The 13,665-nt window shown below is 30.9% G+C and overlaps 2 protein-coding genes across 2 annotated transcripts; one reads left to right on the plus strand and one right to left on the minus strand.

Moving 5' to 3' along the window:
• Positions 1 to 1,042: 1,042 nt before the first annotated feature.
• LOC133788422 (amino acid permease 3-like) lies at positions 1,043 to 4,083 on the plus strand. The gene is made up of 7 exons (XM_062225905.1): positions 1,043 to 1,206; positions 1,303 to 1,435; positions 1,613 to 1,846; positions 1,946 to 2,039; positions 2,324 to 2,538; positions 2,626 to 3,011; positions 3,511 to 4,083. The coding sequence occupies exons 1-7, from the start codon at positions 1,159 to 1,161 to the stop codon at positions 3,934 to 3,936; spliced, it is 1,536 nt and encodes a 511-aa protein (XP_062081889.1). The 5' UTR covers positions 1,043 to 1,158; the 3' UTR covers positions 3,937 to 4,083.
• A 5,323-nt stretch (positions 4,084 to 9,406) lies between these two features.
• On the minus strand, positions 9,407 to 11,371 carry LOC133788431 (protein EARLY-RESPONSIVE TO DEHYDRATION 7, chloroplastic-like). The gene is made up of 4 exons (XM_062225914.1): positions 10,351 to 11,371; positions 10,095 to 10,261; positions 9,891 to 9,975; positions 9,407 to 9,803 (listed from the first exon to the last, which is right to left on the minus strand). The coding sequence occupies exons 1-4, from the start codon at positions 11,283 to 11,285 to the stop codon at positions 9,614 to 9,616; spliced, it is 1,377 nt and encodes a 458-aa protein (XP_062081898.1). The 5' UTR covers positions 11,286 to 11,371; the 3' UTR covers positions 9,407 to 9,613.
• Positions 11,372 to 13,665: the final 2,294 nt, after the last annotated feature.

The raw sequence follows: 13,665 nt of genomic DNA on the forward strand, positions 1-13,665 counted from the left end.
TAAAAAAGGGTTATAAGACCCTTTAACTTCGGTTTTTAGGTAAAAACCGAAGTGGAAAGTGCACTTTCTACTTCGGTTTTTACCTAAAAACCGAAGTGAAATGTACATAAGGGCCGCCTTTGGCTCGGCCATTTTTTTGCATTTTTATTATCTCTAAACATAGGTCACGGGCTTGTGCAACCAAACACGGCCCTCTTCACTATGAATTTTTCACTTCGTTTTTTTTTTAAAAAGCGAAGTAGTATGTAATTTTTTTCAGGGCTCTATTTTCAAAAGCGAAGTAAAAGAGTTTGAATAGGTTTTTACTTCGTTTTTTTGTATGCTCACTATAAAAACCGAAGTAAAATCCTATATTTCTAGTAGTGAAGCCTAAGGCTAGCTTATATTCATTTTGTGGGAGGTTTTTTAGTATTAAAAAGGTTAATTATTGGTCACTATAAATGAACTATTTTAATGTTTATTTATATGGTATGAGAATTGTTAGAAGTTACCTATTGTGTCCAATATTATATGATGGTGTCATATTGCTGTTAGTATAATTTAATATCTAGTCTCACATATTTTGATTTAATAAATAATATGAAAAACTCATAATCACTTATAAAGTGCCACCTCATAAGTTGTTCTATATTTTTTCTTTCTCTTCCTCATTTAGATATTTTGTCTTAGTTGTCGACCTTGTTATGATGCCATGTTTCCATTAGCAATGGCATTGCAATCTGCTACGTATCTTTATACCTTGTGCTCTTTAGAAATGTGTCAACCTCAAAAGGAATTGTTATGCTATGGTACTGAACTTATTAATTTAGTAAAAATAATTAATTAATGTTCTTTTAACATTCTATTTTGGGAAATCTTACAGGCTCACTATTCTGGTACATTTTTATTTTGTTTATTTACATTAACTCTTGAGTATATATGCAGTGCATTATTAAATAGGAACTAGCACAAGAGATATTACATGACTTCTCCAAAACGTGTTGCACGTACGTACCATATTAAAGTCATTATCTTTACCTATAAAATCCCACTTCGTAGTCTCATGAACTCATTCATCTTTGCCTCTCTCTCTCTCTCTTTCTCTAAACTAATTAACTCTTTTTCTCCATTGCTGGAGTACACCTTTCTGAGCTCTTCTGCAGCCTAAAATTCAGTGATATGTTGCCAAGGAGTCGAACTCTTCCTAGCAGGATCCATCATGGAGCTGTAAGAGGCCAACAACACTTGTCTTAATTCTAATTCTTTCTTAGTAAAGTCTCAAAATTCTACATGTTATATATCTTATATTTGAATTCTCATCAGGTGGAAGAAAGGCATGACATCAGGCACTACTTACAAGTTGAAGCTCAGCCTAAAGCTACTGAAGCTGAAGCAATAAATCCTCAATCCAACTATACCAAGTGCTTTGATGATGATGGCCGCCTAAAGAGAACTGGTACAAATCATCACAAACTTTAATTACTTGGCTTTCAAGTGTTTTAAACTGCATGAGGTGTTGTTTAATGCTCATAAACTAAACCTAACACCACTGTGGATGTAACATTAGAACAATCTTACTAATCACTGCAAACTCTGTAATCAAGTTCATTACTACTAAATCATGTTCATGCAGGAACTTTCTGGACTGCAACATCACATATTATCACAGCAGTTATAGGGTCAGGAGTCCTTTCCTTGGCATGGGCAGTGGCTCAGCTGGGTTGGGTCACAGGTCCAGCTGTGTTGTTACTCTTTGCCTTTGTCAATCTCTATACTTCCAACCTCCTTGCCCAGTGTTACAGAACTGGTGACCCTGTTACTGGTCAGAGAAATTACACATACATGGACTCTGTCAAGTCCAACTTAGGTAAGACATCTACTTTAACCATATCAATAGTCTTATATATATATTTTTTGGGTATATGTATATAATATATTAATGAGAGTATTCCATCTGGGGTTGCAGGAGGAAGAAGGGTAGCAATATGTGGTTTAATCCAGTATGTTAACATGTTTGGGGTTGCAGTTGGGTACACTATTGCTGCATCCGTCAGTATGATGTGAGTAATTAATAACCCAAGTAGCAAATTGAGTTAGTTTCTTAACAGCAACTGTTTTAACTGTCAAAAAATATCTTGAATTCAGATTAAACTATATAAACATATATATGTAGAGCTCGGTAAAAAAAGTTTTTAATCATTTTGCATAATAACTTTCTTTTAATAATTTTCTACTTTCCCACACGACACTCTATCTAAAATGTTACTTTGTAAGGATATGTCAAACGGTAAGTATATTATAGATTATAATTATACCATTATTACATCTTTTGTCCTGTGTTCAGGGCTGTAAAGAGATCAAACTGTTTCCACAAAAGTGGAGGGAAAGATCCATGCCACATGTCAAGCAACGGGTACATGATAACATTTGGAATCTTGGAGATAATATTTTCTCAGATCCAAGATTTTAGTCACGTTTGGTGGCTCTCCATAGTTGCAGCCATTATGTCCTTTACTTACTCAGCCATAGGTCTTGGTCTTGGCATAGGCAAAGTTGCAGGTAACATACATATGATAATAGTATGATGAGTTCTAATAAGCATCTTCACCCTTAGAATGGCTCAATTTTTTTTTACTACTTTTGCAGTAAATGGAACCATTAAAGGAAGCTTACTGGGAATAAGCATAGGGACAGTAACAAAGGCTGGAACAGTGACTGAAACACAGAAGATGTGGAGGAGTCTTCAAGCTCTTGGAGCCATTGCTTTTGCTTACTCCTTCTCCTTGGTCCTTGTTGAAATTCAGGACACAATTAGATCACCTCCTGCAGAGCACAAAACCATGAGAAAGGCAACTCTTCTCAGTGTATCAGTCACCACAGTGTTCTACATGCTATGTGGATGTTTTGGCTATGCCGCCTTTGGTGATTTGTCACCAGGAAACCTTCTCACTGGTTTTGGATTCTACAATCCTTACTGGCTTCTGGACATTGCTAATGTTGCTATTGTTGTCCACCTTGTTGGTGCTTATCAGGTAATAATAACTTCATCCGCACAAGCTAACATGTAGGGACCAAAAAAAAAGGGTGGTTAGATAATAAGAGTACTCCAAATAAACGGATTTGAATTTTTCTTGAATGAGTGTAGGTCATTTTCTGGTTTTTTTGTTTAGTGCGTTTATTAAAAACATTATTTTTGGGTGGACATTGCCTAACTCGAAAATAATAAAGCAACAATCGGTTGATAGGTAAACTTAAACTAAGCACTATCCTGTTTATAAATATGTTGGATTTAGATTTTTATTTTCAACACAAGTAATGAATTGATCGAGTTTGTGTTAAATATTTTTTTGTAATACACTAAAATCGTGATATGACACAAACAAGACTCCTGAACATGAATTGTCATATCCCTATTAATACGAAGACAATAGCTCAAACGAGCATTTAGATGAACAAAGTCTCTTATTTTCTGTGTTCGAAGTTGATGTTTTTGACAAGGTGTTACTACTACTGCTACTACTGCGTCTGCAGGTGTTTTGCCAACCATTATTTGCGTTTGTGGAAAAATGGAGCGCCCATAAATGGACAAAGAGTAACTTTGTGACAGCAGAATATGACATTCCAATCCCCTTGGTTGGTGTATTCCAACTCAACCTTTTCCGAATGGTTTGGAGGACTATATTTGTGATGATGACCACTCTTATAGCCATGCTGATGCCATTCTTCAATGATGTGGTTGGGATACTTGGAGCCTTTGGATTCTGGCCTTTGACAGTGTATTTTCCTATTGAGATGTACATAGCTCAGAAGAAGATAAGCCGTTGGAGCACTAGATGGATGGGGCTTCAGATTCTTAGTGGTACTTGTCTTCTCATATCCATAGCTGCTGCTGTTGGGTCTTTTGCTGGGGTTGTTCTTGATCTCAAGACTTATAAGCCCTTTAAAACTAGCTACTGAGATCGTTTATATATATTCAATGCTTATAAGCTTTGCTAAAAAGGATTATTATTTCAAGCATAGTAATTATCAAATGGCAGAAGGAGATTTAAGAAAAAAGGATATATATTTGCTATAATTATCAATTGATGAAAAGATATGATCAAATTAGTCGTTTTTATTTATTTTTAGAATTTGAGTACAGATTATATATTATTTTAGAATTTTGAAAATATATATATCCCTACTTTTACTAATTATACACCACATTTATTAGATTTAATATACACTACTCTAATGGCTATTAGCATACTTAGAATCAATGTGAAAATTCAACTAAAAATTTAAATATGATGTGGACAACATAATAATAATAATAATAATAATAATAATAATAATAATAATAATAATAATAATAGAAGCTTTACCGGATAAAAACAATTGCTTTATAACATTTTAGAGTTTTTAATAGAGCATGTTTTTGGTCTAGAATATGTGCATAACAATTAGTTGTGGACTGAGATCTATGATTAAAATAAAAAACATAATTGCATTTCGCCTAATGTAAATTTTTTAATGTTTTATAATAATTAAAAAATGTAAATTTTTTAATTTTTTTTTTAGAGAATTTGTAGTAGTGACTCATTTTCACTTTACCAATACAATACGTTTCTTGTATGGACATGTTGAGGCGTATTAACCCTATCTTTTTTCACGACGGTGCTCATTGTATAGCAAACTTCCGGTAGGTTTTCAAGAAATTCTGAATAATTTATAGTACTGAAAACAAAATTCAAACAACTTGTTCCACACATACTTTTTTTAATAGGCTTTGCGTAATTCTTTATAAAAAGTCTAAAATATATATAAATAAAAATTTATATTTTGTGTAATGTTTATTTTTACTGATTACCCGTTTTGATTATTTATTTTTAAAAATTAACTTTTATTCAATGTTTGACAAGGAAAGAGTGTTGAAAGTAATAAACTATAATATGATATATACTTAATATTTTTGCTATGCCTTTTTGCATGTATGGACAGCTGTCCGTGTAGCCTCTTTTGGTTATATATACTCTGTAATGGACTCTGTACCACTTTGAGGAATATACACATTTTTGGTCATAACATTTCTGTCATGGTATCAGCACCATAACGGCTCCTCCAATGGCCTCCGAAATCAGTACAGGCTCCACACCCATGCCTGAAGCTCCAGTACCAATTGTCCCACCACAATCGCAGCACCCTGCCTCTCCGATGCCGACAACTTTATCCTCTGTGAGTCAAGCCCTTACAATAAAGTTAGATGAAACAAACTATCAGATCTGGAAGATGCAGATGCTTAATATCACCATTGCAAATGGTTTGGAGAGTTTTCTTGATGGTAGCTATATCTGCCCACCCTCCCACTTACCGGATGACCCATCACAGCCCAATCCCGATTTCGTCTCTTGGCACCGATATAATCGACTGCTTATGAGCTGGATCTATGCTTCTCTTTCAGACGGGATGCTTGGCCAGATTGTTGCATTTTAACATTTCTGTCAGAAAGGATAGAGAAGATAATTAGTTTCCTCGATATTATTTAGTAGCAATGATTTAAATACAAAATTAGTAAAATTATTCATTATTATATAATATATATTTAATTTTTATTAAAGGGCATAAATGTAATTTGCTCTAATTTTTTTTTGTCTTAATTCTATAATCTTTTACTTTTTAAAAAATTGAATTTGGAAGGAGACTTCTTCCCTCCATCTCTCATCTCCCTTCCACTTTCTCTCCAAACAAATATATTTTGCTCTTTTTTGCTCTCCACTTACCTTTTTCCCCTCCTATCATTTCCACCCCTTCTACCAAACATATGGACAATGTATTTTGTCAACAAAAAAAAAAGTTAAAAAAATAGTAATAGAAAGTACATTATTTAAATCTAGTATTTTGGTTGATTACATGTTTTGACCTATTCTTTTTAAAAATTAAGTTTTAGATCCGTATTTTGTCAAAATGTAAATTTTTTTTATAAAAAGTCTAAATTATGTATATAGGAATTCATGTTTTGTGTAAAAGTTTGCACTATTTTAAACTTTATATTTTAGCCGATTATGTGTTTGGATCCTTTATTTTTAAAATTTTAACTTATGGTCTTCTGTTTTACTCATTTTGATTCCTTATTTTTTAAAATTATCTTAGCTCACACTATTTTGAACTTTATATTTTTATCGTTTATGAGTTTGAACCCTTTATTTTTAAAAATTAACGATGTGGAGATCTATTGCTTTGTACCAATAGGTTGGGGTTCAATTAGGACCCAAGTCTTGTAAATATGTTATGTACACCAAAATGTAAACTTGTAATTAATTTTTTTTTTTTAAATTATTTATTCTTATTTATAGTAGCACTTTAATCTCAACTCTCAAGTTATATATTTCATTAATTTTAAATTGCAAACGTGTGAACGCTAGTTTTTGTACGTGTTAAGCACGAAATGGTGTATGTAATTAAAAACTTAATAATAGAAAAATTATTATTAACTAATATTTTGTCTGAATCTTTTTTATGAAAATAAATTCGTATTATTTTGTCAACATTAAAAAAAATATAGGCTTATATGTAATATTACAAGGAAATCTATTTTTTGCATGCGTTTTTCTAAATAACATATAACTTAATTTACTTCATGTTTGCTTAAATACTTAGTTACGTTTTTATGTTTTAGTTAATACTAATTTTTTTTATTTGATTTGGTCAAAGATTAATTTAAATCATTAATAAGGATTTTAATATTAATTTAAATAATAAAAATTGGTGTTTTTACTAAAATCAATTTTTTGAAAATACTAAAATAAATTTTAAAAGATTATTTTCTATTAAATAAGGGAAGTATGGTTCTAATTTTTTATATATTTTAAATTTCCCAATGAAAAAAAAAAGACGCAGTCTAATTTATTTTATGGAATTATTTGTAGAGACTCTTTCAGTATTTGTACACATTTATAAATTACACACAATATATATAATAATATATTATCGATTTCAATTATTAAATATTTTTATGTGCATTATTGTAGAACTAATAGCATATTATACATATTAACATTAACTTAACCTATTTAATTTTGAAACATAAAAAACTTTAATTATCAAGTCTTTATTTATAAATCAATATAAATAATATGAGAAATTCTATAGTATGGATGCTAGTTTAGCTTTTATAGGGGCATTTATATTTTCGGTATGTATAGAAACTATACCGAAAAAAATTTATATGATAATATATATTATAGTTATAGTAAATATCACGTTAGTTATATTCTAAATACTTTCTAATGCGGAAAATTAAATTTCAAAATGTTAGTTGCAATCGTATATAAAAATATGTGTGTAATTGACTGTTTGAATTATATTTTGGGCATTATAAATTATTCAAAATTTTCTGAAAACTTGTGTAATATTTCTATAACTATAATGTACAACGTCATATAACTTTGTACCGGTAAGAGCCCCACTATAAAATTTCACTAAATAATATATAATAAACATTTTGTCTTGTATATTTGACTTTTACATTGAATAAATTATTTTTAACAATGATAATCGGTACTTAGTTAGTAGAGCACTCCTAATGATACTCTTCTCTATATTTCAAATGCATAAACAAAGTCTTACATTTTTATTTTACATCAAATATTTATATTACACCATATATCAGCTTATTTTTTCTTTACATTTTATCTACATCATTTAAATATTATTATTTAATTTATTAAAATTCTAAAAGAGGAGAGAAAAAAACAAAACAAAATAAAATACAATTAATATAGAAAGAGAAAGAGTGGAAAAAATATATATTTTTAACTCAATGAATGAATAGTTAAATCTACATGTAGAATAATATTATTCATTAAGGTAAAAATAATGTTAAATAGTTCAAATTTAGCTCTTTTATTGGAAATTCATTTTTATTATTATTTTTTTATATTTTAAAAAATTAGCTAGTTTACCTCATTTATAGTAAGTGTTGTTAGGACCAACAGCTTTAACTTTAACATCAGTATCATTTATTTTTTTCCAACTTTGTAAGTTGTAACAAATACTTATTTAAGGCTACAACTTAAAAGTGTCTTTCAATTGAGTTGCATGTTAATAAAAATTGTACGCCTCATGATGATTTTTGAAATTATATACTCACGTCTTAATATTTAACACCTCCATTATTTTTAATTTTTTATACTCATAAAAATCTTTGGTTAAAACAATTATGAAATTTTACATAAAACTATTCATAATAAATTAATAACACTGCTAAAATAATAATAGACATAATCAATCTTTGAAGTTGGATATTATATGTGCTAGTGTGGTAGTCAACTATAGAAAGAAAAAAAAAAACAAGTAAATAAACCAAGTACTTGAATGAACTATAATACAAGTGTAAAATTTTATTGTGATTTGCTTTAGCATTAACTTTTGTCTCTTGACAAAATCAATTAATAGGAAGAATTGTCTCTTGACAAAATCAATTAATAGGAAGAACAAGATTTGTGATTGATTAGATGAAGTTAATGGAATTAAACAAGAGTGTGGAAGTTAAAAATTCTTGAGATATTATGAAAACATTTTTTCTTTTGGAAGGTTATAAAAATATAAGAAGTTGGTTGTTTTTTAATTTAAAAATAATAATTTTGAAATATTAGTTTGAGGAGTGATACTGTTTAGGTGTAATTCCTATAATAATCTATTTTCTTTAAAAAAAATGTAAAAATATATTATTTAATTTAATAATTTATTTAAAAAAAATAAAAATCTAACCTAATATATCATTCTTTTACTACCTACCCATTCTTATGTTCAATTAAAAATACAAAGTACTACATAAAATTGATGTGGGACAACATTAAAATAGTAATAATAATTGAATTCATACAAAGTAGAAGTAGGTAACAACTATTAATATCACTAAGTAGTGGGATTGTGGATTCTTCAACTTAGAAAATAGATTGTGTTGTACTTTGAAATTGAAGTTAAAATATTCAGCTCAGGTATCAATCGGCAATTCATTTGAGCCATTTGTATCCCAATTAAACGACAGTACCGAGAATTTATCTAATTTCCAAGTTTTATTTTCTACGTCGCCAAAGATCATCGAAGTTCGGCTTATCATGTTAGCTCGCTAACGATTAATGATAAGGGATATGTGCTTGGAAATCCCTAAAAATTTGGGATTCGTACATTATAAATAGGGGAAAAATTAACTTTTTTGATGTACTGAAACAGTGGAGAAATAATCTTTGTTTGTTCTCTTTGAGAAAAATACTCATCAAACAGATGGTGAATACAATTCATTGAAATAGTGTTACTCCTAAGATTGAGGTAATCCCAAATGATGATAATATAATTTATTGAATTACAAAGGATAACTTGTGATCAGTTACTTAGAATTACTCTCATATATAATATAGTTCAAACCATGGAAGCCAATGCGCAAGAGTGTTGTGGAACTTTAGTCGAATAATTCTTCATTAAATTACAAACAAACACATGAATGTAATTGGAAAAATGATGTTAATGAAGTGCAATATATAAACATCTCTAGTACTATCCGCTATCAATACAAAAAGGCTTTCACTCTAACTACATCTGCTATTCTTATAAAGAGGACAACACACCAATGAAAAAAAAAACAAATAGAGAAAGATTACTTCTTGGATTTAGATTTCAACCTAGCAGAATTTGCTTCAGCAGCAGCTTTAGCAAGGGTTGAAGGTTTAACTGCACTCTTTGGATTAATAGCCTTTCTTATCTTAAACACAGCCCAAGCAGTCCCTATAGCATACCCAGCTGCATCAAGTCCTTCATTTGTGACCTTCCCTGCTTGTTCTCCATACCTGCAAAATCAGAGAATTACTCAACACAACTAGTAAAAACTAAACCATACCATACCAAACCATCCTTGAATAAGATCAAAGAATTACCTATGGGAAACAAGTCCAGTGGTCACAACTGAAGTGGTGGACATAACATTCCTTCCAGCAACTTCAACTGCATCACAGACCTTGCCTGTTCACACACAATAGATTCATGATTAATATTATAAGCATTGATTTAGTGTATTGAGCTAAGTTTTTAGGCCAAATTACAAAGTAAAACAGTGTTTGAATTTGAGATGAACTACTCACTGAATCCATCCAATGAAGCAAGGACAATTTCTCCAGGCAGTAAGCTGAAAAATTTCTTGCCCACTTTGGAGTTGGCTATTGAACTAGTGAAAAAACCAGATACTTTGACCACCCCAGAAAGAATCCCACTTGCCACTCTCTCTGACCTCTTTGTCAGTTTCTTAACCCTGAAATGTAATCACAATTGAATATTTAAGCAAAACCCAAATACAAATAAAGTAATGGAATAAGATAAGTAAAGCCAAAAAGATCAAACCTTTTCACCCTCCTCATGGCTTCTGGACTAATCTCGCTGTTGGAACAAGGCCCCATGTTTTTCTTCAAATACTGATTCCCCCACTTCATTCGATCCACTGTTACATCTCCACACCACAAAATCCCTCTGATCAGTTGACCCGACCCGGATGCAATCAGCTTCCCGACCCGGCTACTGTAATCCTCAACATTCGGAGCCAAAGTGGTCCAATACGCCGCCGACCTCTCCCTAATCAAATCCTTCTTTTCCTCTTCCGATTCCAACTCATACGGCGTCGTTTCTCTCGCCACAGACCCATCCAAAACCCCAGAACTCCCTTTCCCTTCTTCCACTTTCTGCTTCGAGAAGCAACTGTAAGTCTCCAAAACCTTATCCAATTCCTTCAACAAATCATCTTGACCCTTCGAAGCAATCGTCAACCCATAATTCAACTCATCGAACTGACCTTTTTGACGATCGTAATGATCAGACCCCTCGTCGTCTTCGTTTTCCGGCGTCCCATTAGCCGGAACCCTAAGAGCGAAGAAATAGTGCGAGTCATCGACCTTCACAGCCGCCTCATCTCTAGCCAGCGGCCACTGCACCTCCTCCCCAATACGAGCTAGGACTGCGACGATGTTCTCCCCTTGACGTAGCCCGACTATGGTGAAATCTCCGCAAGCGAGCTCAACGCTGTTTTCCTTTTCGATGAGGTGAACAATGGCGCCTGGTATCTTGACCAGTATTTCTTCGGAAGATTGGGGAATCGGGTTCTGCGAAACGGCTTCGTCCTCAGGGAAGAGATTCTCAGCAAGGTCTTTCATGTCAATAGAAGGATACAGAGTCGAAGAAGAAGGAGCGGGTTTGGAGAAACTAGCAGAAGTAGCTTCTGGGTTCGTGAGAATGACTTCTGGGTATAGAGATTTTTGGTTACCAGAAGGTTTGGAAGCTGACATGACTAGATGTGCAATTTGAATGATGAGATTTTAGAGCTTGATCGAGTATAGAAGAGTAGTGAGAAGGTTTGGGGTTTAGCCAAGTATTTATGATGAAGAAGTTGCAGAAGGCGTAGGAACGAAGGAAGATGAAGAAGATGAAGAAGCCGTGTCGGTTGGAATGGAGACACGTGGCACGCGGGGATGTGGTCGCGTCACAACCGTGGAAATAACTGCTTTACTTTACTATTCCCGCGCTTTCATTGGTATACGACAATGAGTTGCATTACCTTTAAACTATAATTATACACGTCATGACAAAACCAAATCATTAAGTCATTTTCTTATCCCATTTGCTTATATTATTATTGTTATTTCATCATCTTAATTATTTTCTCAAAGAAAAAAGAAATGGTTTGTATAATGAAAAATTAGTTGAGATATTTATAGGATGATATTTTTTTGAAATGTGATAACAACATAAGTAATTGTATGTAGAAAAAGTTTTTTTTTTAAGGATATTTGATTGTTAAATAATAGTATTATATATATATATTTTTTAATCTTCATTTAAAATTCCGAATATCTCGTTAACTTGTGATATGGAATAGGTCACACTTCAAGAAATTAAATAACTTCACAATTTTTTTATTTTTTATTTTTGCAAATCTTACTATGTGATTTTCCCACACTATGAGTTCCCAAAAATAAAATCAATGGTGGGTACCTCCAAAAAAAATATCTCATACTTTACTCTATATTTGGACAGAGTAACAATATGGTAAAAACTTGAAAAGAACTTTCTTAAGTACCATAAAAGTCAGTTATTAATAGCAAAAAAACAAAGAGAAGGATTAGAAAGGATTTATCGCCATTAGTACACGTGTCCCTTTTAAGCTTCGTTTTCCGCCAGCTATTACCGACTATTCTCGAGCCAAAGCCTCTGCCTCTGTTTCACGCCCTATAGGTGCTATTTTCTCCACTCGTCGTTTAGTAAAACATGCGTTTCGGCACTCCTATGTAGACAAACAACTTGTATCATTGTTAGTCACGTGATTCACACATTTTTAACTTGTAAATGGACATTTAATCTGTAAAAAAAAATTGAATCAAAGACTATAAATTATTAATAATGCACATGGAAGAAAAATAATAAATTAGTGGGCAAAATGCCCTCACAACCACTATATCAAAATTAAATATGAGAAATTAGTGGTAATACTCTTTTTTTTTAAATGATTTGGTACTATGACTTATTTTTGATAATTTTTTTGTAAAATGACATATCTAAAAATTTGACTATTATTTAAAAATATTGTCAAAATTATGTTAGAATGCAAAATGACCTAGACTTTAACAAAATATGTCAAGGGACCATTAAATATTTATATGATTTGCATATTCTAAGCATAATAATATACTATACATTAAATATGGTCTTGCGACTTCATTAATAAACCATAAAAAAATTAGTTAACTAAAAAAAATATAAATCATCAAGTGGACATTAATATTGTAGCATAGCACGTCTAATTATTTCAAATTTATTTAAGCATGGATGCATTGGAAATGGTCTCAAATGGCTGATCTCACTCTTGGGCCTTGGATACATGTCCAAAATGAAACAAAGAAATGGGCCTTAACCTTGTGTAAGAAAACTCAAAGTAGGCCAGATGGTGCTTTAAAACAGGCCCAGCATTAACACAACACATTAGACTATTTAAATTTTTAAAAAATATCTTTTATACTTTAGGCGCGATTTTATAATATATTTAAATAATTTTTATATTAATCTTTTAATTATAATTTTTCTAAAATAAGAATATAATCTTGAGTAAGGAAATTATAATTTTTTTAAAATTATATTTTTTTTTTGTATATATTTGATAATTCCTCTATTTTTGTTTGTGTAATTCTCCTCAAAATATATAATATATACAAATATATTAGCTCATCACTTAAACTATCTAAAAAATTCAATTTTTTTTTTCAATTTCTTAATACTTTTCACTTATTCTCATATATATATCATATAGATGATTCTAGAAAGTTATCACCTCCATATAGCTCTCAATTGTATACAAGTATAACATATAGATTTTTTTTTCAATATATAGATTACAAATTTAAATGATATAAAAATATATATACTACAAAATTAAATATATAAATATAAGTAATATGTTAAATATTAATATAAATTTAATTAACTAAAAAAATTATTTGGCAAGTTTGAGTTATATCAATCACCTATATAAGAAAAAAAATATTAATATTTGTATATATTAATAATAAAGTGTTACTAGCTAAATTTGTTTGGGATATATCCTCTAAACAAGACATCTTTTGGGTGAAATTGGTAGATTCCATTTATCTTAAAGGATAGAATTTCTGGGAGTAT

Source organism: Humulus lupulus, chromosome 1 (genome assembly GCF_963169125.1).
Source record: "Humulus lupulus chromosome 1, drHumLupu1.1, whole genome shotgun sequence".
Lineage (NCBI taxonomy): Eukaryota > Viridiplantae > Streptophyta > Magnoliopsida > Rosales > Cannabaceae > Humulus > Humulus lupulus.